General features: G+C 46.2%; 2 protein-coding genes across 5 annotated transcripts in view; one reads left to right on the forward strand and one right to left on the reverse strand.

Annotated features, from left to right (window-relative positions):
- SPATA12 (spermatogenesis associated 12) overlaps positions 1-19,047 on the forward strand; it is a 32,497-nt gene extending 13,450 nt beyond the window's left edge. Inside the window, 3 exon segments of the mRNA XM_045491031.1 lie at positions 18,482-18,745; positions 18,748-18,835; positions 18,837-19,047. Of these exon segments, the coding sequence (XP_045346987.1) occupies positions 18,482-18,745; positions 18,748-18,835; positions 18,837-19,047 (563 nt within the window).
- ARHGEF3 (Rho guanine nucleotide exchange factor 3) overlaps positions 1-23,922 on the reverse strand; it is a 309,958-nt gene extending 286,036 nt beyond the window's left edge. For 2 of the 4 annotated variants that reach the window (XM_045493273.1, XM_045493267.1), the window contains exon 1: positions 23,692-23,922. In XM_045493273.1, the coding sequence (XP_045349229.1) occupies positions 23,692-23,907 (216 nt within the window). In that variant the 5' untranslated portion in view covers positions 23,908-23,922. Of the gene's footprint in view, positions 1-22,250; positions 22,310-23,177; positions 23,274-23,691 lie in introns of those variants that run through there. The other 2 variants (XM_045493270.1, XM_045493268.1) reach the window with 2 other exon arrangements.
- Positions 23,923-26,327: the final 2,405 nt, after the last annotated feature.

Consider the following 26,327-nt stretch of genomic DNA (forward strand, 5'->3'; position numbering starts at 1 on the left):
GGCCATTCACACACCATGCCCCAGGGGCACGGAGGGCCATTCACACACCATGCCCCAGGGGCACCGAGGGCCATTCACACACCATGCCCCAGGGGCACCAAGGGCCATTCACACACCATGCCCCAGGGGCACCCAGGGCCATTCACACACCATGCCCCAGGGGCACCGAGGGCCATTCACACACCATGCCCTGGGACACTGAGGGCCATTCAGCTCAAAGATCTGTCCCAGCAGGGCCAACCGGCTGCCACAGGCAATCTACAGAACAAGCTTTAATTTGTTGTTGAGGATCAGCCCAGGGTGTGTGTGCTGAGTGATGTGCCCGGGCAGACAAAGGCAGGTTCCACTTCCTCAGCTGGATCCTCTCTAACCTATCTGGTTAACACCAGCCACCACCATCGTTTAATCCTGGGCTTCAGGGAACACTAGCCAATAGGCAGGTTCCCTCCCTTTCCAGGCTGGGACATTACAGGGAGTCCGAGGAAAGCACCAGATAGATGTACCTTTAAACAGCATCGGAGCGCCTGGGTGGCTCAGTCGGTTAAGCGTCTGACTTCAGCTCAGGTCATGATCTTGCGGTTGTCTAGTTCAAGTCCCGCATTGGGCTCTGTGCTGACAGCTCAGAGCCTGGAGCCTGTTTCAGATTCTGTGTCTCCCTCTCTCTCTGCCTCTCCCCTGTTCATGCTCTGTCTCTTTCTGTCTCAAAAATAAATAAACGTTAAAAAAAAAAAAAATTAAAAAAAAAACAGCACCACAATTAGGAAAGGCCACCCTCCCTCTCAAGAGCTGATCTTATCTGCCAGGTAAGGACCATGCCAGCAGCCAGTGGTGGTTATTGCTCACACTGCAGAGTGTGAGGGGGGATGGGTGAGGACCAGGAGGAACCCACAGGAGCAGCAGGTGCTGCCAGCACGGGGTGGGGGTTGGGGGAGAAAGGGTTGGGGGCAGGGAGGAAGAGCTCTATCACAGGGAGAACTCAGGCCTCCCCTCCAGCCTGCCCTGGCCTCTGACTCTGCTTCATTCCCTCCAGCCCTCCTCCAAGGACTCTAGAAAAAGACTACCAGGCATTTTTTTTTTTTCCAATGTATACATCAATAAAATCGTTTGTGACACACATAAACTACACAAATCTTAAGTGTACAACTCAATAATGTTTTTACATATTTATACTTCCATGTACTCACCAACCAAATCAAAATATAAAACATTTCCAGCCCCCTAGAAGGTTTCACCATGCCCCTCCCAAAGGCTCTTTTACATTATTGCAGTGTATTCTGCTTGGATATGCAATTTGCTCACCCGTATGGCTGTTTATGGGCATTTGGGTTACTTCCATGTTTTGGTAATGACGAATAAAGCTACTATGATCATTCATGTCCAAGTCCTTGGGCGTTCATATGCACTCACTTCTCTTGGGTATACACATAGGAGTAGAACTGCTGCAGCACAGGTAGGCATATGTTTAGCTTTGGTAGACACTGCCAAAATGACTCTCCAAAGTGGTTGTACCAATCCCTACCCCTACCAGCAGTATGTGAGGGTTCCAGCTGCTCCGTATCTTTAACAACACTCTTATTGTCCAGTCTTTTTCATCTAGCCATTCTGGGTGCATATACAGTATTATCTCATTGTGGTTAAAATTTTCTGATGACTCCTGAGGCTAAGCACCTTTCCATATGTTTATTGGTCATTTGGAATCCTCGTTGGTGACATGTTTGCTCAAGTCTTTCGTCTTTTTTATATTGGGTTGTCTGTTTCTTACTGGTTCAGAGAAGTTCTTTATATATTCTAGATATGAATCTTTTGTTGGACATATGTATTTCAAATATCTTTTCCCAGGAGCACCTGGGTGGCTCAGTCGGTTAAGTGTCCGACTTCGGCTCAAGTCATGATCTCATGGTCCATGAATTCGAGCCCCGTGTCAGGCTCTGTGCTGACAGCTCTGAGCCTAGAGCCTGCTTCAGATTCTGTCTCTCTCTCTTTCTCTCTCTCTCTCTCTCTCTGCCCTTCCCCTGCTCATGCTCTGTCTCTGTCTCAAAAATAAACATTTTAAAAAATTAAAAAAAAAATCTTCTCCAAGACTGCAGTTTGCTTCTTTACTCTCTTAATAGGGTCTTTTGATAAAGAGTTCTCAATTTTAATTTTAATGAAGTACAATTTATAAATTTTTTCCTTTATGATAGTGCTTTTCATGGTCTTGTCTAAGAAATCTGTGTCTAGCCTAACTTTCATTCTTCTCTATTATCTTCTAGAAGCTCTACTGATTTGCCTTCCACATTTAGGTCCTCGACTCATCTCCAGTTATTTTTATATATGGTATGAGGTGGGGTGGCTGGCGTGTACTTTAAGTTCTTTAAGCGTGACCACAAACCAGACACACAAGAAGGACCAATCGCTGTCACCTCCAGAGGAAAATGTGCCTTCCCACACACCCCTAGCCTTTACAGGATTCTACAGAAGCATCTACAGCCCACAACCCACAGCCCAACAGAGTTCAGATGTACATGTCCCTATCATTTGAGAGAATTTCTGGACACAAACAATATACAAAGCACTCTCATCTCATGGGAAGCTTCCACAAATTCCCACAAGTCCACTTGACAATTGTGTATAGGTCAAAATCCTTTTAAAGTGCAAAATGGTTAAGTAGGAATATGCACAGAGACAACATCAGACAGCACCTGGCTGTCAGGTCTGCTGGGTACCCACTCTCTGCATCTACAGGCTGGAGGTTAGGGAGGCCACAGGGTATGACCAGACATAGCCTCTGATATCACCATGCTCACAGCCTGGGGAAGGGACTACAAAAACAAAGGGAAGAGAAAGTGAACAGAGAGAACTGAGGGGAATTCTCCCTTGTAACGGTTGAGCCAAGACCTACATGTGGAAAGGAGCTGGCTCTGAGAAGAGAAGGGGTAAGAGCATTCTGGATGGAAGGAATGGCATACTCAAGGGCGGAGAAAGAACAGAGATTGGGATCTTGCTAGAAGGCATGACAGGGAGTGCCAGAGTGTGTAGCTGAAGGTAAGAAAAGGTTTGGCTTTTTTTCTAAGCAGAACTGGAATCCATTGGAGGATTATGCTACATCTCAATTGTCTTGAATATGTATCACACAAGCTCTCTAAGAGGGTGAAGGGCATTCAGTCAACTGGTCTACTTTGAAATCCTTCTATCACACGACGGTTCAGGCAGGCAAAGACCCATGAAGACTGCTCTCAGCCTTGAATGTGCTGGTATACACATGCATGCACGCACACACACACACACACACACACACACACACACTTTCCCCCTTGGTGATACCTCAAGCTGAGAACTCTAAATTCCTCCTCCAATCCTGGGTGGAATGGTGTTTACATTGCAGACTTTTGCATTTCTGCTCATGGTTTCTCAGCCCTTGTATCAGCTGTAGTTTTACTTGCAATCATGTGACGATTTGATTAATACCTGTTTCCTGAATGAGTCTGTCTGTTGACTCCAGAAGGGCAGTTTGAGCCTGTCTTGGCCACCAAGGCCTCCCCAGCACCCAGCATATAGACTGGCCCAACATAAAAGCTCAACACCAAATATTTTAACTTTTTTGAATGCCAAAGTTCAAACACATACAGAATTAGAAAGATGTGTGCCCATCATACAACTTCAATGGTCAACTCATTCCTAATCTTATTTCTTCTATACTCCTCCCAGTGAAGTAACCTCGACCATATATGGATGGATGAATGAATGCCTCCTAGGCAAAGATTGAGGAGGGGACATCTAAATGAGTCAATTTCACCACCAAATTAGCAACTCTGGTAACATTTCAGGAGACCATATTGAAACTATTGGCTAAAATGAATTTCCTTTTCCCATATTTACAGGGCTTTAACTTTTCATGGCTGTCCCTTGCCACATCCCTCAAGAAGTGACTGTAAAACAAGGAAGCCTACATACATATCTCCCATAATCTCTTTTACATAAAAATCTTAAAAAAAAAAAAATTTATTTCCATTAGGGGCTCCTGGGTGGCTCAGCTGGTTGAGCATCAGACTTCAGATTAGGACATGATCTCATGGTTTGTGAATTTGAGCCCTGCATCAGGCTAGCTACTGTCAGTGCAGAACCTGCTTTAGATCCCCTGTCCCCCCCTTCCCCTCCCCCACTCTCTCTCTCTCTCTCTCTCAAAAAATAAAATAAAATAAACATTAAAAAAAAAAAAAAGAACCAAGGGGCACCTAGGTGGCTCAGTCAGTTGGGCGTCCGACTTCGGCTCAGGTCATGATCTCGCGGTCCGTGGGTTCGAGCCCCGCATTGGGCTCTTTGCTGACAGCTCAGAGCCTGGAGCCTGCTTCGGATTCTGTGTCTCCCTCTCTCTCTGCCCCTGCCCTGCTCGCACTCTGTCTTTGTCTCTCTCAAAAATAAATAAACATCAAACAAAATTAAAAAAAAAAAAAAAAGAACCAAGAAAAAAAATTATTTCCATAAAACAAGGCATGTCTTTTACACACAGAAAAGTAACACCTTGTTAATGAGTACTATAGTTTGCTCCCTCCTGGGGCAATCTCTGTTACCCCCTATTTTATCTATTGTAATGTTTATGGTAACTTGTTCCCAATGAGCCTGGTCTTTTTGAAATGCCAATGCAGTGTTACAAACTCTGGACAGAACTGTCATGACTCTGATACCCCTAATCTCGCACAGTGAGTGGCACTCAGTACTCAGTGAGTGCTTACTGTCATTCACTTTTCTAGGCCCCAAAGGGACTCATAAGAATGACCTGAAATGCTAGAATGCAACCATATTTAATATGTTTTAATTGTAAAATATGTTATCTGTATTTTCTAACTTTTTTCCATAAGCATAAGGAAAAATTATGAAATTTCTCTCTAAACCTATGACCTAGAGATAGCTCACCTTTTGGAGTCCAACCTTCCATGAGCAGGTGTGTGTGTGTGTGTGTGCACAAGTGTGGGTGTATACATTGGCATGGTTACAAATCCAGGCTCCTGAATCTCTGCCCTTTGCAGCTTGGGGGCCTCAGGCAGTTGCTTCACCCCATTAGCCAATTTCCTCTTCTGTAAAATGGGGCTAATAGGACTAGCTGATGGGATGAAGCAGAGGCGTGAAAGAGATAAAGTGTGCAGAGCCCTGAGCCAGGCAGGTCCACACCAAGTGCGCCACGGGTGTAGCTACTGCATAGTAGCTTTTGTTTTCCAAAGGAGCTGCAAAAGAACTCTGGGCAGCTTCTAGCTTCTGCTGGGGAGCCTTCCTAATGGCCTGCATGGCAAGTGGGTACATCTGGCTGCACCACACAGGGGGAAGCCGAGTTGGAGAGGGCATGCACCCGGAGGAAGCTCAGGGCAGCAGTGGCCTCTGAGTCACAGCCCAGCCCCTCCCTGCCACATCCCTTTGTTCTCTGGGGTTGAGCTGTGACTCACAAGGGCTCCAGTCCTGGGCTGAGCCCATCTGACCCAAGGATCCGACTGGCCTGCCCACAATCACTAAGAACACTCTGTCTGTGCACACTGGCAGGCTGACTCGTTCCTGCCACACCAGATCCCTCCCCACCTGCAGCAGCAGATCTTAGAGGGACACTCCGGGCCCTTGTGGGTGGTTTTACCGGCCACCCCCGCCTCCCACCAGCACCTGTTTTTTGCTGTCTGCTCCATTTTGATTTAACTTTAACCTGTGAGGAAAAAGTCCAGGAGACTCATTGTGACATTCACACCCATTTCACACCCTCTAACTCCTCTGACTCCTCTGACACTTTTTTGTTATTATAGGAAAATACACATAAAATTTACCACTTTAACCGTTTTTAAGTGTATAATTCAGTGGCATTAAGTGTATTCACAGTGTTGTACAACCATCACCACTATCTGCCTCCAAAACTTGTCCATCATCCCAAACAGAAGCTCTGTACCCAATAAATAACAAATAACTCCCCATTCTCCCCTCCCCTGACTCCTGGTAACTTTTAGTCTATTTTCTGTCACTATGAACCTGCCATTCTAGGAAGAAGTGGAATCATACAGTATCTGTTCTTTTGTGTCTGGCTTATTTCACTCATCATGTTTTCAAGGGTCATCCATGTTGAAACAGGTGTGAGAATTTCCTCCCTTTCTATGGCCAGTAATACTCCATCGTACATAACTACACATTTTATGTATCCATTCATCTACCAGCAGACACTTGGGCTGTTTCCACTTTTTAGCTTCTGTGAATAACGCTTCTATGAATATGGGTGTACAAGTATCTGTTTGAGTCGTGCTTTCAAAACAGTTTCCTGAGGTGGAGTGTGATTATTTTCATCCTCATTTTACAGACAAGGAAGCTGCGATTACCCTTGTCAGAGGGCGGTGCTATGCCTCTGAACCCAGGCAGATGACACTGTTACATTGTTTCTCCAGTGTGACAAAGAAATGGAGCTGTTTCTGGCCACATGCATTTGCTGCCCTGAACAATGCCTGACTTAGGTCTGTATCATCCTTCCTTGCTCTGACCTAGGAACAACCAAAAAAGGGTATGGGGGGATGGTCCCCTGGTTGGATTTATCTAGACTCACTCCTTGCAGTGAGAAATCCAACTCCATCTAGATTGGTGAAAAGGGGTATTTGTTGAAAGGATACTGGAACAGCTCAGTCAAGAGACTGGATCCAAAGATGATGTGCCCAACCTTTTCCTCACACTGTCCCCACTGCAACCCTGGGAACCTGTCCTTACTGCCCTGGACCCCGTGCCTCTGAGCATCTTCTCTGCCACTTCTAAGCAAGTTAGGGTGAGCTGGGAGAAGCCCATGGCCTGGCTTGGCTGGACCTATATGGGGCCCTAAGCCAATCACCACAGCCAGGGGGTGGAGACCACTATGGGCCCAGCCTGGGCCACGGCCCCCACCCAGGCCCCCACCCAGGCTCGGGAGAACGGGGACTCCTTCCAGAGGAGAAGGAGGGAGGCATGGCAAACGTCCAAAACAGACACTCATGGTGGTGTAATCTACAATAGCAACAAATTGGAAGCTGTCCAATAGTAATGAACAAAACAAGGTTAAATAAATCAAGTTGCTACATCCACACAGTGAAACATTATGTAGCTATTTAACAAGTAATAATCATGAAGATTGCCTAGCAACTTAAAAAAAAAAAAAAGAGGTCTGTACAGGAATGCCTGGTGGGAAAAGACAGAAGACACAGGCACACATAACCTACCTATATGAACAATTCACAGGTAAGAAAAATGCAGGCAAGAGTTGTATCATAATGGTAGAATCATAAATGACTTTTTATCTCTATTTTCCCAACTATCATTTATTGTTTCAACAAATATTTACTGAGTGTCCTACCTGGTGGGAAGCGGGGTGCTAGGAATACATCAGGGAGGAAAACAGAAGAAAAAACCTTGTCCTTGTGGAATCTACATTCCAGTGTGGGTAGCAGACAAAAAAAAAAAAAAAAACAAAAAAAACAAAAAAACCCAAGATGAATAAGCAAAATATCCTCTACGTCAGATAGTGATAGGAGTAAGGAGACAAAATAAATCGAGGAAGAGAGAGAGGGGAATTGGGGAGAGTGGTAATAGTTTAGACATGACAGTTAGGGAAGGTGGTGTCTGAGTAAAGGCTGAAGGAAGTGAGGGACTAAATTATGCCAAAGTCAGGAGAAGAAAAATCCCAGCAGAGGGAACAGGGAACAGGAAGCACAAAGGTTCTGGGGTATTCAATTAGAGGAGAACACTGAGGCTGATGTGACCAGGCTAGGATAATGAGGGGAAGAACAAACTAAGGAAGGAGATGAACACAGCCAGATCATGGGGGTCCTGTAGGCCACTGGGGGACATTAGCTTCTGCTGTGGGAGAAGATGGGAGCCCTTCGAGGGTTTTAAGCAAAAGGGTGGCAATCTCCCCTCCACCCCCCCCCCCCCCCCCCCCCCCCCGCTTTAGGAGGATCCCTCTGGCTGTGAATTGAGAACAAGCTGGAAGGAGGGAAGGTCAGAGGCTGGGAGACCAGCAAAGAGATCGACATATTCACTCAGGTGAGAGGGGAGAGTAGCTTGGACATTGGGTAAACAGTGGCCACATGCTGGCTATATTTTGAAAGTATGCACAGTGGGATTTTCTGATAAGTGTGGAGATAAAAGATATAAGGTCAAAGATGACACCCCAAGCTTTGGGTCTGAACCATCAGAAGGATGGAGTCACTGTTAACTGACATGTGGGAAGAGGACCAGGAGAGTAAGGTGCCCTGGAAGCCAGGTGAAGAAAGCACTTCAAGAAAGAGAACATGACCACCAGTGGCCAACGCAGCTGGTCACCAGGCTGGGTGGGGCCAGAGAATAAGCGATGGGGATGAGCAACGTGGCAGTCAGCAGGAGATGTTCATGAGGGGAACCTAAGCCTGCTGGGTTTCATGGGTTCACGGAAGAATGGAATAGCAGCAGTATTCCAATAGCCAAAAGGTGGGAACAACCCAACTGTCCTTCAATGGATGCATGGAGAAACAAAGTGTGGTATATACATACCATGGAGTATTATTCAGCCTTAATGACACCTGCTGTAACATAAATGAAACTTGAAGACATTATGCTGAGTGAAATAAGCCAGTCACACACACAAAAGACAAACACTGCCTTATTTGTATTGATGCCATTTACATGAGGTATCTAGAGTCAGTAAATTCATAGAGACAGAAAGTGGAGTGGTAGTTACCCAGGGCTGGGGGGAGGGAGAAATGGAGAACTGATTGCAACAGAGTTTCCATTTAGTAAGATGAAAAAGTTCTGGAGATTGTTGGATAATAGCGTGAACATACTTAACATTACTGAACTGGACACTTAAAAATGGTCATGATACTAAGTTTTATGTTATACATATTTTATCACAAGTTTTTTTTTTTAACAAGTGAGAGAGACAGGGAGACAAAAAATTAGAGCAAGCAAGTCCAAACAATTCTTTCAAAAAGTTTTGCTCTAAACTGAAGAGAAATAGGGTCATAACTGGAGGGAGAAGTAAGGTGACCAGAGTGTTTGGGTTGTGGGGGGTTTTCTTTAAGTTGGGACAAATAACAGCATGTTTGTTTGCTGATGGGACTGATCTGGCAGACAGTGTTCTCAAATGTTTAAATTACTTTCCAAAAAAAAAAAAAAAAAAAAAAAAGCTATATCCTGGGCTGATGAAAATGTTTTGGAGTTAAATAGTTGTAATGGCTGCCCAATTTTGTGAATATACTAAAAACTGCTAAGTCACACACTTTAAAAGAATCAATTTTATACCTTAATTATACCTTAATAAAAATAAGAGAAAATGAAAAAGATAATAAATTTAATATTGTCTCGATAACCATGTTCTCATATACAGCCTGAGTTCCCACCCAAACAGCCCCAGGTAGTTCCTGTGGCCAGTGACCCACAGGTTACTTGGTAGCTTGAGGCATCCGAGAGGGGAGCAAAGTCTTCCAAGTTTAGGCTGAGATACAAATGCTACATCAGCACACACAGTCCCTACAGAAAAATCCACTGAACAAGCACCCGCTGGCTGGAGATAAATGGCTCTATTTACTTAGGGCCATGAACTCTCAGGTCTCTGGTCTAAAAAAGAAATGTCAGAAAAATCCATTCAAGTCAAAGCAAGAAAATCTGCACCTGCTACCCCCTCCCATCCGTCAACCCATGCTGTGCTCCCATAACTGCATGGGAACCAGGGACGGGCTTAATTGGCAATCAATCATGGGAGAGGGAGTTCTTTCTGAAATGCCCTCCTATTTGTAACAATATCACAGTCCCGCTTCCCACTGCATTTTTCGTTTCTTCTGAACAACTTCAAACAGTATCTTACTCCCTATTATGCTTAATTTTATGTGTCAACTTGTCTAGACCACAGTGCCCAGATGTTGGTCAAAAGTTATTCTAGGGGTGCCTGGTGGCTCAATTGGTTAAGTGTCTGTCTTCAGCTCAAGTCATGATTTCGTGGTTCATAGGTTCAAGCCCTGTGTTGGGCTTTGTGCTGACAGCTCGGAGCTTAGAACCTGCTTTGGATTCTGTGTCTCCCTCGCTGTCTGCCCCTCCCCCACTTGTTCTCTCTCTCTCTCTCTCTCTCTCCCTCTCCCTCTTTCTCTTTCTCCCTCAAAAAAAAAATAAACATTAAAAATTATTCTAGAAGTTTCTGTGAAGGGTCAGGTTTTTTTTTTTAGATGAAATTAACATTTAAATCAGTAGACTTTGAGTAAAACAAACTGTTCTTCATAATTTGGGTGGGCCTGATCCAATCAGTTGAAGGCCTTCATAGAACAAAGACTGACCTCCCCTAGCAAGAAGGAATTCTAACAACAGACTGCCTTTGAACTTGAATGGCCACTCTTCCCTGAGTCTCTAGCCTGCCAACCTACTCTGCAGATTTTAATGTTTATTTATTTTTGAGAGAGAGAACACAAATGGGTATAGGAAGAGGGAAAGGGAGAGACAGAATCCCAAACAGGCTTCACACTGTCAGCACAGAGCCTGACACAGGGCTCGAACCCATGAACCATGAGATCATGACCTCAGCTGAAGTCAGACGCTCAACTGACTGAGCCACCCAGGCACCCCTACTCTGCAAATTTCAAACCTGTCAAGCCTCCACAATCACATAGAGGAATCACCACCTCCTTAAAATAAATATATCTCTTTCTCCCTCTCTCTCTCTCTCTCGCTCTGTATGAGATATATATCGACAGAGACAGAGAAGACATCCTGTTATATAATATACATTATACAATATATATCATTATAAATTATATACATACACATTATATATGTACACATTATATATCTTTATATAATATATACTTTTATATTATACATACTGTGGTATTACATATGTGTGTGTGTGTGTGTGTGTGTGTGTATATATATATATTTATGTATATAATTTATATGTAAGTATGTAAGTATGTTGGTTTTGTTTCTCTGGAGATTCCTGACTAATATACCCCCAAAACAACTGACTCTCCATCAGAAATTATCCCTTATTATCTGGACTTGCATGAAGTTCCAAGTCATCGGATGACTAAGAAAATAAAAATAAAAAATCCACAAAATACAGTAACTTAGGAAGGATAATATGTTTATGTATTGATCCAAGCCATCATAGTGGATACATGTGTTTTTAAATGCAACTTTAGGTCAAAAAGTGGTATTAATTTTATATCCATTTTGTGGCAACCTTCTCAATATGCAGCAACTCATTAGATATTAAATTATACCTTCTCCACTGATTGTTACAGGAGATAGATACCTGACCTGGGTTCACACCATGAACTTGTAACAGGACTTAGTCTTTTTGGGTGCAAGCCCAGCTCCACTACTCATTCACAGTGTGACCCTAGGAAAGTTATCTGTCTGTGCCTTGGTTTCCCCATCAGAAAATGGAGATACTAATACCCTCTTCCTGAGGTTGTTAAATGAAATAGTACATGTAAAACACACAGCAAACTGTCTAACACAGTGCTTTTCAAACAGTAAGTTCTGACCCATTTATGAAATAAATCTAGTGGTCTCTTAACCATCATTTAAAAAAAAGCATAGGGGCGCCTGGATGGCTCAGTCAGTTAAGCATCCAGCTCTTGACTTCAGCTCAGGTCATGACCTCATGGTTCATGAGTTCAAGCCCTGCATCAGGCTCCACACTGACCGTGTGAAGCCTGCTTGAGATTCTCTCCCTCTCCCTCTTCCCCTCCTTCCTTGTGCTCACTTTCTCTCTCAAAATAAATAAATAAACTTTAAAAAAAAATTTAAAGCACAAATTCACTAGTGTAGGAAAGAATTATCAGAGGACATTAAACATACATAAGGTAAGTCTTGTCTCACCAAACTTTTGTTTCAGATATGCATGTGCATGCATTCGTGTGCGTGCATGTGCACACACACACACACACACACACCCCAGGTTATAGCCTAGATTTATCTCTTACAATGTGTCACAGTCAAACGCAAGTGTGAAAGCCCAGACTCTACCATATAATAAGTGCTCCATAGAATTTGGTAGCATCATAATTATTATCTCACTTGAAAAGATAATACAACTTTCTTTATTAGTGTAATAAAACAGGGTTGCTGACCCTGGTATCGGTTCTGCCACTCATTCACTGCAGTGCTGTTTAAGAGTCACTCCACCTTCCTAGATTCACTTGCCAGCTCTCTCTCCTCGAAGACCTCAGCAGTCATTTAAATATTCTCTGACTCACAAGGCTGGCCAAGGACTAGTGAGGCCCTGCCCAGCCCAGAACGTACAAAATGTGAGTGACCTGTTAAGAAAACCACTTGAGTGCACAGGGCTTTTGTAAAATTAAAGCCCTGCTGGAGAGAAACAGTTCCCCCCACCCCTTGGGAGATGTGTCACAGAAAGAGGTTACTCAAGGTCGCCTAGGCTGCATCTTCTGAGACTGGAACTTCAGCTCTGACACATGCTTCCTTGTTTGGGGGTTGGGTTATATCATTGTGTTTTTCCCCTAAATTTCCATGTGCACAGGCGTGCACACACACCCCTCAGTAACGAATGCGAATGAAATCCCTACGAACTGCCTGTTCTAACAGCTTGGGTAAAGGGAACCTGCTAAACCCAAAGGAGCTTGGCGTCTGAAGATCTCAAAATACTTTCTATTGGATATAACTTTTTCCCCTCCAGAAACAAACAAAAACTCTGCCCAAATTAATACTTTTTAAAATTGCTGTGATAAACAACTCCAACCTCTCACACACATTAGCACCATTTTGTCTCAAACGGAGCCCCTAGCCCCAGCTGCGGGGCACCGTGGGTTTGCATTGCCCATTGTAGTGCCCCGGGTTGTTCCTGCAGTCTAGAAAACCAGACTCCTAGTGACACACATGTCGGTGCTTCACTTTTTCTTTCTTCTTCTGTAAGAATACAATCGTGGACTTGTGCCAAAGCATGACATCTGGAATGCATAAGTGCAGGTAGAGGTGTAAACTAATCTTCTAATAAGTGATAGTATTCCCTTCTTATTTTTATTCCGTTCTACAAAGCATGATGCCAGTTTGGGGAGAGGAGGCAAAATTGCTTTAGCAGCAGAACCTTTTCCTTCAATGAAATCCTACCTCTTTGCCCGCCAAATAAAAGAAGCTAAAATACGGCCTCACTCTAATACCCTCCACCATTCCCTGGTGCCTCTGGGGCTGTGGGTGTCCCCAGTTCTCACCACACTTGTCAAGCATGGAGGCAGGGCAATAAAGGAGGATCTCTATGGATCTCCATCACGCCCTCAGATACAAGGAAGCTGAGTCTGCCATATGCTTGGTCAGTGCCAGATCTACTCCCATTTCACACATTCAAGGCTTAAATGTTTTATCCAAGGTCTCCAGCCTTGGATTGGACACTACCCTGTACTTGTCACTTACCTCAATAAGAAAAAGAGATGCTGATGTCCCTGGGTCTTTGTCTTTGCAGCTCCAAGGATGGGACCCTGAGTGTCAACCCATCAACGAGCAAGTGATGCATCAGGATCTGAACTTAATATGGATAAACTAGCAAAACTCCACACTGACATTCTGATTCAAATGAGTCCCTATTAAATCTCAGCTGCCTTTTTTGCAAAAATTGACAAGCTGGTCCTAAAATTCATATGAGGACCCAGAATAGCCAAAACAATCATGACAAAGGACAAAGCGAGAAGACTCCTACTTCTTGATCTCAAAAGTTACAAAAAGCTGCACTAACTAAGACAGTGGTACTGGCATAAAGATTTACATACAGGTCAATGCAACAGAATGAAGAGGGCAGAAACAAACACTTACGTTTATGGCTAATCGATCTTCAACAAGGCTGCCCTTTCAACAAACGGCTCTGGGACAACAGGATCTCCACATGCAAAACAGTGAGGCCGTACCTCTACTTCACACCACATATAAAAATTAACCCAAACTGTGGGGCGCCTGGGTGGCGCGGTCGGTTAAGCGTCCCACTTCAGCCAGGTCACGATCTCGCGGTCCGTCAGTTCGAGCCCCACGTCGGGCTCTGGGCTGATGGCTCAGAGCCTGGAGCCTGTTTCCGATTCTGTGTCTCCCTCTCTCTCTGCCCCTCCCCCGTTCATGCTCTGTCTCTCTCTGTCCCAAAAATAAATAAACGTTGAAAAAAAAAAAAATTAACCCAAACTGGATCAAAGGCCTAAACCTAAGGACTAAAAACTATAAAACTCTTAGGAGAAAATTTCAGCATAAATCTTCATGCTTTATGCTTTTTGGTGTTATACTTAAGAAACATTTAGGGGCGCCTGGGTGGCGCAGTCGGCTGAGCGTCCGACTTCGGCTCAGGTCACGATCTCGCAGTTCGAGGGTTCGAGCCCCGCGTCGGGCTCTGTGCTGACGGCTCAGAGCCTGGAGCCTGTTTTGGATTCTGTGTCTCCCTCTCTCTCTGCCCCTCCCCCGTTCATGCTCTGTCTCTCTCTGTCCCAAAAATAAATAAACGTTAAAAAAAATTTTTAAAAAAGAGAAACATTTACACCAAAAGCATAAGCAACACAATAAAAATAGATAAATTGGACTTCATCACACTTAAAATCCTAGGCTTCAAGGAACACAACCAAGAAAATAAAAAGACAATCCACAGAATAGGAGAAAATATTTAAAAATCATATATCTGATGAGGGACTGAATTTAGAATATATAAAGAACCCTTACAAATCAATAATAAAAAGACAAACCAACTTTTAAAAACTGGCAAAAGATCTGGAAAGACACTTCTCCAAAGTGAAAAGATATTCAACCAACACAATGTTAAAGAAGAACAAAGTTAGAAGACTGCAATTTCCTATCTTCGACACTTATTACAAAGCTACAATAATCAAGACACTGTGCTATTAGCAAAATAATAGACAAATAGACCAATGGAAAAAAATAGAGAGCCCATAAATATAGTCAGCTCATCTCTGACAAAGGAGCAAAGAAAACAATGGAGCAAAGATAATCTTTTCAACAAATGGTGCTGGAATAAGTGGATATCCACATGCAAAACAATGAATCTAAACACAGACCTTATGCCCTTTGCAAAAATTAACTCAAAATGGATCAGAGACCTAAATATAAAATGCAAAACTATAAAACTCCTAGAAGATAACATTGGATAAAACCTAGATGGCCTTGGCTATGGTGATGCTTTTTCAGCTATAATGCCAAAAACACAATCCATGAAAGAAATAATTGATAAGCTGGACTTCACTAAAATTTAAAATTTCTGCTCTGCAACAGATAATCCCAGGAGAATTAGAAGACACACCACAGACTAGGAAAAAATATTTGTGAAAGATATATTTGATAAAGGACTGTTATCCAAAACATGCAAAGAGCTCTTAAACTTCAACAATAAGAAAACAGACAACCTGATCTGAAAATGAGCCAAAGACCATAATAGCCACCTCACCAAAGAAGACATACAGATGACAAGTAAACATATGAAAAGATGCTCCTCCACGCCATATGTCATCAGGGAAATGCAAATTAAAACAATGAGGATACCACCCCGCACCTATTAGAAAGGCCCAAATCCAAAACACTGACCATACCAAACGCTGACAAAGGATGTAAAGTAACAGAAACTCTTTCATTCATTGTTGGTGGGGATGCAAAATGGTACAGCCACTTTGGAAGACAGTTTGGAGGGTTTCTTATAAAACTACATATACTCTTACCATACAATCCAGTATTTACCCTAAGGGGTTGAAAACTTATGTCTACACAAAAACCTGCACATGAATATTTAAAGCAGCTTTATTCATAGCTGCCCAAACTGAGAAGCAACCAAAATGTTCTTCAGTAGGTGAATGGATAGACTTGGTACATCCGGATGATGAAATACTAAGCAGCACTAAAAACAAATGAGCTATCAAGCCATGAAAAGACAGGGAGAAACTTCAAATGCATGTTACTAAGTGAAAGAAACCAATTGCTACATTCTGTCTGATCCCAATTATACGACATTTAAAAAAAGGGGAAACTGTGGAGACAATAAAAAGCTCAGTGGTTTTAGGGGGCAGGAGGGTAGAGATGAATAGGCAGAGCAGAGAGGATTCTTGGGGCAGTGAAAATACTCTGTATGATATTATCATGTGTTTATAATTATCATTATACATTGGTCCAAACCCACCGAAATTACAGCACCACGAGTGAACCCTTAGATAAACTATGGGCCTTAGATGATCATGATGTGTCAATGTAGGTTCATTCTTGGTACCAAAAGTACCATTCTGGCGAGTGATGTTCATAAATGGTAGAGGCTACGCATGTGTGGGAACAGGAAGTAGAAAGGAAATCTCTGTACTTTCCTTTCGATTTTATTATTAAAAAAACAAAACTGGGGCGCCTGGGTGGCGCAGTCAGTTAGGCGTCCGACTTCAGCCAGGTCACGATCTCGCGGTCCGTGAGTTCGAGCCCCACATCAGGCTCTGGCCTGATGGCTCAGAGCCTGGAGCCTGTTTCCGATTCTGTGTCTCCCTCTCTCTCTGCCCCTCCCCCGTTCATGCTCTGTCTCTCTCTGTCCCAAAAATGAATAAAAAACGTTGAAAAAAAAATTAAAAAAAACAAAAACAAAAAAACAAAACTAAACTAAAACTGCTCTAAAAAAATTAAAAAAAAAAGATGTTCGGAGTACTTGGGTGGTCAGTTGGTTGAGTGACTGACTTCAGCTCAGGTCATGATCTCACAGTTTACGAGTTCGAGCCCCACGTTGGGCTCTCTGCTGTCAGTGTGGAGCCCGCTTCAGATCCTCTGTCCCCCTCTCTCTCTGCCTCTCCAGCGCTCACACGCTCTCTCTCAAAAAAAAAAAAAAAAAAAAAAATTAAAAAAAAAATTCAACACTACTAGCTATAGGGAAATGAGAATCAAAACCACAATGAGATACCACTTTATATGTATTAGGATGGCAATAATAAAAAAAGATGGACAGTAACAAGTGTTGATGAGGATGTGGAGTAATCAGAACCCTCAAACACTACTAGTGGGATTGCAAAATGGTGCTGCCATTTTGGAAAACAGTTTGGCAGTCCTCCAAAATGTAAACATAGGGCTACCATATGACCCGCAATCCCACTGGAGGTATATACCCAAGAGAACTGAAAACATATGTCCATACAAACTTGTACTCTCCTCTCTTGGTGGGGGGGTGTGAAAAGAGAGGAAATGCATATGAACAGAGAAAGTGCTCTTGGACATGTGGTCAAATGAGGTAAATCTCATTGGAGAACAATACATATAAAATGAGCCCATTATGTTGGTTTTTAAAGATATGCACAGGTACACACACCTGTACATCAAAACAAGAAAAATATACAGTCAGCTGACCATAAATGTTCTCTCTGGAAGCAAGCCAGGGATGGGGGAGGCACAATTTAATTTTTTACTCTACAATTTCTGATTGGTTTGCGTTTGTATATGTAAAGAATATAACCAGCCTTTCTTGTACAAAAGAGCATTTCTTTTTCTAGTCAAAGGGGAAGGAAAGAGGGAAAAGGCCATTGGAGCTGGGCAGTGTGGGAGATTCTGAACGTGGATAAGAGTGAAAGAGCACTCCCAGTAGTAGGAACAGTGGATGCAAAGCTGTTAATGTTGAAAAGCCTCTGGGGTATTTGGGGGGCTGTTGGGTTCAGCTCCATTGGAGGGTCTAGCAGGTGACCTGGAATGGGGTGTGGTGACGATACACCAGAACAGTCCATTGAAGCAGCCAGGTTCTGAGGGTCATGGGTACATGGAAGCCACCACTGTAGGGGGAGGCCTGGGAGAGACCACAGGAGGGGAGGGCATCTCATGGCATTTCACACCTGACCTCTGTCTCACAATAAATTTACCCTCAACTCCACTATCCGGATTTGGCTCCTAATATAATTGTCTCCAGAAAGGCTAGCACCTGTCCCTGGTGAGGTCCCCAAATCTGAATGAAGAACTCTCTGTGTGTTTCAGCAAACCTTTCAGAGCACAAAGTAGTGACGGAGTGATGTGTGTCCATTTTAGGTCACCAGATAGTGACCACAGCCAGCCCTTCCTGCACAGAGGCTGTGATAGGAATATGCTCTCTGCACATATCTTCTCATTTAATCCCCACAGCAAACCCATAAGGTACAGCCAACCACTGTCCCCATTCACAGAGGAGGAAACCAAGGCTTGCAGAGGTTAGGCACCTTGCCTGAGGTCACTTTGCTACTAATGCAATGCTGGAGCTGAGACTGGAACACAGGACCCCGACCATCACCTCCACCACCTCCGGACATGTCAATTTGCCTTCAAGTCGGCCACTGCCCTGCATCACCACCCCAGCTTCCAGGAAAATAGTAAGCTCAGAATTGAAGATGAATTCAGGGCTTGGGGTTCTATCAGCAGGAGCAGCAAACCCCAACCTATAAAGTTATCATATGCTGGGTGGAAGTAGAGGTGGCAGATTGGACAAAGAACTAAGCTGGACTGTTAAATAACTAGTTTGATCTTTAGCTAGCTGAGCCACACAAGGCACCAAACTGCCTCCTTTGTCTTTCAGCTCCGGCCAAGGACCCCAGCCTCTCTTTAGAAAAGTCAGGAGACTCCTGGGGAAATAAGGCAACGGCCTCCTCCAGTCTCATTGCTCCGTGGCCACCAGAGACCCTGGGGATCCACTTAACACCCCAACAAATCCTCACCATGCCAGAGACTGGCGGTTGGCCGGGAGCAGCCTTTGCAATCCCAGAGATGACATTCCACAGCGCTGTGCACCAAAGCAAGGCCTGTCAGTGATATTTAAAAGCATCTCTCTCTCTTGACATCACTGAATCAATCTTCTGGGAAGATCCCCCTCATCTCCACCTTCCCTGATACAACTGAACAGAGTTCAAGAAAGACACAGTTGGCAAGTTATTCCACTTCCCACCTTGCTTTCTTGGTGAGGAAGATGGGGATGCTAAGAGGGCATGTGCCACGGGACAGTTTTAGATAATACATGAGGATGTCAGTGTAGAGCCCAATAGCACAAGGCACGGCCTTTCACATCAACTGGCATTTACTGAGCACTGGTATGTCAGTTCCTTTTCCACAGAATACTCCAACATATGTGCACACACGCTGCCATAACCAATGAGGATCTGGCATCATCTGAGAGCTGGTACCTCTTTATCTGGACCTTTGCATATGCTCTTCCCTCTTCCTTCCATCCCCCACCCCCCGCCACTCCCCAAGAGAAGTGACTTGTAGCCATCCCTTTCTTTTCTTAGATATCACTTTTTCCAAGAACCCTCCCTGTCATACCTCCTTTATGCTTTGTTAAATAACATCAAATGACCAACCAATCAACCACTCAATGGGGAGAATGGGAAGCATACATCTCCTGGTCTATGATCCTATACATTTTCATCACTTCGTTTTTTTCCATCAAAGCTTTGCTAAGTAACTACTTTCCTTCTAGATGGTTCCCTGTAGGTGATGAGATGTTTGTAACCAAATGGCACAAAAGAGGAGGCAGTCCATGGCGAGGGCAGGTGAAATGAAGCAAGTCTTACTACGTGTAGGTTTGTATTTCTAGCAGTGCCCCCCAAGGCTTATACTCATCGCCCAGGTGGCAGTTTCAGGAAACACCATTACTCCAGGTGCCTCTGGAAAGGAAGGCACAAGCCTTCTGGTCAACCATGAGAGCACACAGTGTTGAGATCTTACTCCAGCCACCTGCTAGGATCTGGGAAGGAGGTGATGGAGGTTCTGCCCACAATGTCTCATTTCCCCTCCCCCTTCCCCAGTGAGACAGACCATGTCCAGGGCTCAAGAGCTGACTGGCCAAGCCAGGAATTCAACCACAACCTTGGGGTCCACACGCATAGAATTGTCTTCCCCCAGATAGCCACACCCCACATTCATCTAGGTTTCTGTTTGAATTGCTTCCTCAGAGAAACCATCCCTGAACTAAACCAATGCTGCCTCCACCCCACTCACTCTGGGTGAGTGGATCCCATCCAGCTTCATCTTGTTTATTACACTGACCACACTCCCTGATATCATATTATAGAGCTAGTTGTCGACTGTCCATCTCTGCCCACGGGATGTAACACCATAATGGAGGAACACTGCCAGTCTTGACTGCTCTGTGGCCAGTCTCCAAGCCCTACCTCCATAAATGGTTCTTGAATAAATGGAGTGAATGAGCTGAGCTAAGGGGATAAGGCACATGTGCAGATAGGATTCCAAATAACTATAATCTTCGATCTTTTTTTTTACAAAAAAGTGTACCCATTTTCATAACTGAATGAACAGTTTTCACTACAGTGAAGAAGAAGGCAAAGCTTATCTCCAAACCTCTCCACAGAAGACCCCACTCCACCCACCACACCGGCGATCTCCCACGCAGGAATGTGCATTAATTAGAATCATATATACAAGCGTTTCATTGTCACTCAAGTTTCAACCTGAGCAAAGTGCAAAGTGATATGAATCAGACAATATTGTACACACCATTAAGATAATGCATCCAGGGGCGCCTGGGTGGCGCAGTCGGTTGAGCGTCCGACTTCAGCCAGGTCACAATCTCGCGGTCCGGGAGTTCGAGCCCCGCGTCAGGCTCTGGGCTGATGGCTCAGAGCCTGGAGCCTGTTTCCGATTCTGTGTCTCCCTCTCTCTCTGCCCCTCCCCCGTTCATGCTCTGTCTCTCTCTGTCCCAAAAATAAATAAACGTTGAAAAAAAAAAATTTAAAAAAAAGATAATGCATCCAAGGATTAATTTTTTTAATTAATTAAACCTGGCTGGCTTGGTCAGAAGAGCGTGTGACTCTTGATCTCTGGGTTGTGAGTTTGAGGCCCATGTTGGGCGTACAGCCTACTTAAGAAAAACAAAACAAAAAAAAGCTCTTACTCACCTCACTTCACTCAGGGGATGCTCATTCATTCTGTCACTAAGGAACATTTATAAAGCATCTACTGTGTGTCAGGGCCCAGAGTTCAGTGGTAAAGAGGGCAATACCTCTACGCTCTTGGAGTCTGCATTCTCCTGTGTGGAGGCAGACAATAAACCCATAAATAGATACATGACTATGAACATTTCAGGTATGCTCCATGAATAAAATACAATGGGAGAATGTGATAAATACTGATGGGGGAGGGGCTGCTTTGAACAGAGTGGTCAAGGAAACCACCTCGATAGAGAAGACATCCAAGCTAAAGGACAAGATACTGCCGGACATGAGAAGAATGGTAGAAGAGTGTGCTCCGCAACAGGAAGAGCATGTGCAAAGGCCCTGAGGAGTCTCCTGACAACTTGAAATCAAATTTTATGAACTGCATCCCATCCTAACAGCCCCACGACAGGCCAACAATCTCTGCTCCCTCAGCTTGCCTTCTCCTTTCCCCAATTGACTTCTTTATCAGATTTTCTCAAGTCAAGGCAGACTTGAATTTTCCACTGGAAGGTGTGCCCTGAGTAAGGGCACAAAGGAACACGTGTACGCCTCTACCTCTAGGAGACACAGGTAATGTTGACATCTTGACACCATAAGAACTTGGGCCTGCTCCTGTACAAGAGGTAAGAATGTCCCCACCAGCAATTCAGGATCCCCTTTTGTGGGGTGCAGGCTTTTTGCAGAACATGATGAAGAGAGAACTCTCTGGAAAAATACATACCTGTGCTCCAAGCATCTCATGTACGTGTCAGAAGATTCCTGGAGCCCCAGGCTCAGGACTCCCATCTGTGGTTACTACCACCAAAAGATGCTAAACTGGTGCAGGCTCCACTGGAGGGACAATCTGCTAGAGGTTAGTGAGTGGAGGGGAGGGGACAAGAGCAGGTCTTTGGGCCCCTAACTACACTCCCACACTCACAGAGATGAGACAGTAAGTATCAGCCTATCAGGGGGCCTGAGAACTGAAGGAATTCCCATGGAACCTTATTCACTCCCCCTCAGTGAGGCAAATATCCAGTCACACTCTAGAGCTTCCAGAGAAGGTCTGAGACCCCATTTCTCAGCAGTGTCCTTGACAAAGGTCATCTCTAATCTCGTATTCTGAGACACATTTTGCAAAAGGCTGCTTAACCATAGGAAACATTACTGCAAAGCCCAAGGATTTTGCAGCCCAGAACAACTAAAGCCAGTAGAGCTTACCTTGATACAAGGCACAATTCTAAGAACTTTCACCTCACACAACACTTTAGCATTTGTACTATTATCCTCATTTTACAGATGAGAAAACTAAGGCACGGATGGGTGAAGTAACTTGCCTGAGACTACACAGCTAAGACACAGACACAGAGAAGCTTTCCGCTTCCACACCCCAACCAAGAAAAAACACAGTTACACCTTGTGTTGTGCCTGAAATGTAAAATAAGTTTCTGCCGGTGCATCCAGGACAACTACCGTTTGGCAGTTCTCACATCTTTGCCCAGGGCTGGAAGCAAGCCGGGTTCAGGCATTAAAGGGGGAAAGAGTCCTCTAGGAACAAGTCGCTCTGTTTCAGCACTGTTCAAGCCCGTGTTGAGGCTGACAGTGCAAAGCGCAGCTCTACCCCGTGGCAAAGCCCAAAGGCATCCAGTTCCACCGGGCTCGGCCAACTTCCACACTCAGAAAATGCTCACCGGCCTCTGGCTATGAGGCACCGAGATTCACCCGAACCCCTTGGGGTCCGCCTCCCTCGCCTCTACCTCACGGTCCTCTGGCCGCGCTATTTAAAAGATGCAGCCGCCAGCACAAGGGCCGGGCGGTCCCGGAACCGCGGCCGCCGCCCTGCGCGTCCAGAGCCGCGTTCTTCGCGGCGAAGTGACCGGCAGCCCCGCGAGCCACTACCAGCAGCGCCCGACGCGATGCTGACCTGTGGGCGACCCACCAAGGCTGGGGAAGACACCAAGGAAAAGGACAGGTGGCGCCTCCCTCCCCGGAAGTGGCTCTGGGAACGCTCGCCTAAGAGCTCCCAGCACCGAAGTCAGGGTCTCCGGCGCGAGCGGCCGCCGGTCCGGAGTGGCGGTGGCGCTGCCTACCTGCGCCGCGCCCAGGCAACCGAGTTGCGCTCCGAGTGCGCCGGGACCAGACAGCGCGCCGAGTCCGCTTCGGGCACCAGGACGGGTGGGGGCGACCCGGAGGTGGGGGGTGGGGGTCCAGCTCGGGGTTGTGGGTTAAGGCAGGGGAGGAGCCAGCCCCGGAAAGTGCCCGCTCCCGGGCGCCTAGCAGGGGTGTCCAGCCAGGGAGGGTCTAGCGGAGGGGCGGGGTTCTCGCCCAGCCGCCCTCACTCACCTCGGTGCTCAGCGCTGGCTCGGCCCAGAGGAGCGGGAGAGCGCACCGCGGCGACCGCGGCGGTGGCGGCTGCTGCGGGGGCCGCTCCCCCGGGCGGGGCGGGGCCGGGGGCGGGGAGCCGGGGCCGGCCACGTGGGCGGGAGGCGGGCGGGGGACCCCCTCTGGCGCCGGAGCCGGGTGGCGCGGGACCCGGACGCAGTCACGCCCGGCTGCTGCTCGGCACTCCCCCTCCGCTAGCCCCGCCGGTGTCCCTGAGAAGACTGGGGAGGGATCTGGGCCCTGAGGCATTCTCCCCCGCCACCTAATCCAGACCCTGGCGGAGAGAATTTACAGCGTCGGGGAAGGGGTGTGCCTCCCGGCCCCAGCTCTTGCGGTGAAGGCGCTGCGGACAGCCCAGGGTAGGCTCGCGGGGTTAAGTATCGGAGCAGCAGGGGACTGTGGCGACTTAGGGGGCTGCCCTGACGGCGAGGGCCGGAGCCTGTGCGTGGAGCCCCCACCCCGCTGCTAGGCTGACCTGGGGCGCGTCGGGTCTTGTCCAAGCCTCCCTTTCCTGGACTGTGAGGGTCAGAATGCGGACGAGCCAGAGCTGCGAGAATCCCCGCACCACCAAGCCCTCAGGAATCGCGGGGTTTGTGGGCGGGTGCTGAGCCAGAAAGAGCAGCAGGCTGCAGTGGCCTGGGTCACCGTGCGGAAATAGACGTGGGAATCGAACTAAAACTATTTTCTGCATTCATTCATTCAGTAGATCACCGCCTGCGGCCCTCAGGATCCCATACAATCAGAAATATAAAGAATGGGGGCGCCTGTTAAGCGCCAGCTTCTTGGTTTGGGCTGAGGTCATGATCTCACGGTTTGTGAGTTCGAGCTCCGCTGGCTGAGCGGACAGCCCCTCCGCCGCCGCCCCCTCCCCGCGCATGCTCGTTCTCTCTCTCTCTGTCTCTGTCTCTCTTTCTCAAAATAAATTTGGGAGGGGGGGGGGGATACAAAGACTTCCCTACAGGGATGCCTGGGTGGCTCATTTGGTTGAGTGTCCAGTTGGTTATTTCATCTCAGGTCTGTGATCCCAGGGTCTTGGGATGGAGCCCTGTGTCCAGTTCCAAGCTGAGCGTGGAGCTTGCTTAAGGCTGGCTATATCTCTCTCCCTCTGCCCCTCTCCCCTACTTGTTCTCTCTCTCTCTCTCTCTCTCTCTCTCTCTCTCGTTAAAAAAAAAAAAAAAATGCCATACACTGTATGGCTCTTATAAAAGTAAACCATCGTGATAAAAATCAAAAATTCATTAGTTGCTCTCATAATCCAGGTGTGCCTTTTAAGTGCTTGATCTATTTTAACATTCACAACAGCCTCGTGAGGTATAAGAGTTGTGTGGGCCCACTTCTCAGATGAAGAAACCGAAAAAGTGAAGCCAGCCCCCAGGTCAGAGAAAAGAGGGTCAGCCCAAGAATTATGGCTTTTGCCAGACTGACCTTCCGTTAAATGGCAAGAACAGCCTCTGAGTGGACCCCTTCCGTCTCTAACCACCACCCCCTCATTCACAGGAAGAGGGGGCTGGTGAAGGCTCGCTGGGAGGCACCAGTCCTGACAGCAGCCTCTGGGAAGCCGACCTCACAGCCCAGTCCCCCAGGCCCCACAGGAGGTGTTCAGAACTGCTCTAGCAAAGCTGAGACTCTTCACTGAAGCCCCTGTGTATTGTTGCAGACACTCAGCCTCCTAGTGCTGGGTGGCCTCTTCCTGGCCGACAGCCTGCCTTTGGGGCCAGAAACTAAGCATCTTGAGCAAACTAACTTTCATTTCAACAGCTGCAACTTCATTCCACTACAACTTTAAAGGGACTCCTTGACCCCAAACCCAGTGCCTCATTACCCACCTGTTCCTTGTTCAAAGAACAGGTAGCCTATGCAGTACTCCATTTCCAAGGGCAAAACCTATATCCAGACTCCTAGTCCTCAACCTATTCCCCCAAACCTCTTTTGTTATTCTCTCCTTTATCCCTTCCACATTGAAGAAGATCCCTACTACAACCAGCCTGTTTATAAAGTAATAATAAACGGCTTCCACTCCCCCATTAACCCAGCAGGAACTTCAGATGCACAAGCCAACACCTGGGGCTCTACTCAGGCAGCCTTATCAAAAATAAAAGTTTTATTTCCATTAGATTCCACTTAACAATGATTTGAGTATCTGCTACATGCTACACACTGTGCTGGTCTCTGGGGAACAGTAGTGAATCTCAACAGGACAGAGTCCCTGACCCCATGGAGCTTGCAGGTGATGCAGGAACAGCCAGACCCTCACCAGGCAGATGGGGAGCAGGATGCGGGAAGGGACACACCTGAGGAAGAGCTGGCCCCGATTCAGGCATAGAAAGACTTCCTGCGGGAAGTGGGCCTCAGCTGATCCTTGACCAGGCAGGGAAACCAGCCTGGGAGGGCAGAACCAGAGATGCAGAAGCCCAGAGGTGGGAGAGCACAGGGCACACGTCTGTGAGGTCCGGGAGGAATGAGACTAGAGAGGCCCTGATAGCCAGGGTGAGACACCAGACCTTAACTGTTGAAAGGTGCAGGCATAAGTGATGAGGTTCCTCGGCTGCTGAGAAATGGTCCCATTGCTGCTGAATGTGACTTTCTCATGGGAAAGTCTCCTGTACACAGCAAAGGCAATGTGCATTGTTATTATTATTGCTAAAGGTAAACTCCTTGACTTCCTGTTTTATTATTCAGGGTCTCCAGAAGTCAGAACAGATCTGTAAGTAGGATATGTAGGCTAAAAGAAATCAATTTAGGGGTGCCTGCATGGCTCAGTTGGTTAAGCGTCTGACTCTTGATCTCAACTCAGGTCTTGATCTCAGGGTTGTGAATTCAAGCCCTGTGCGGGGGCTCTGCTCTGGGCATGAAGCTACTTAAACACACACACACACACACACACACACACACATCAACTTAATCCTACAAGGGCTTATATTCAGCATGCCATCCCCTCCCACCCACACCATGCTCGGCCCCGTGGAGGGGGCAGGGGAAAGGACTTGGTTCCTAGACTCATGTTAGGACTCTTTGGAGGAACAGATAATACACCCAAAGGGAGTCCTTTGGTGTGGGGGTTGGGTGGGGGAGGGATGGCAAGAAATGTGGGTTTCTATCCACCAAGTTTTG

This window comes from Leopardus geoffroyi, chromosome A2 (assembly GCF_018350155.1).
Source record: "Leopardus geoffroyi isolate Oge1 chromosome A2, O.geoffroyi_Oge1_pat1.0, whole genome shotgun sequence".
In the NCBI taxonomy this organism is placed as follows: domain Eukaryota; kingdom Metazoa; phylum Chordata; class Mammalia; order Carnivora; family Felidae; genus Leopardus; species Leopardus geoffroyi.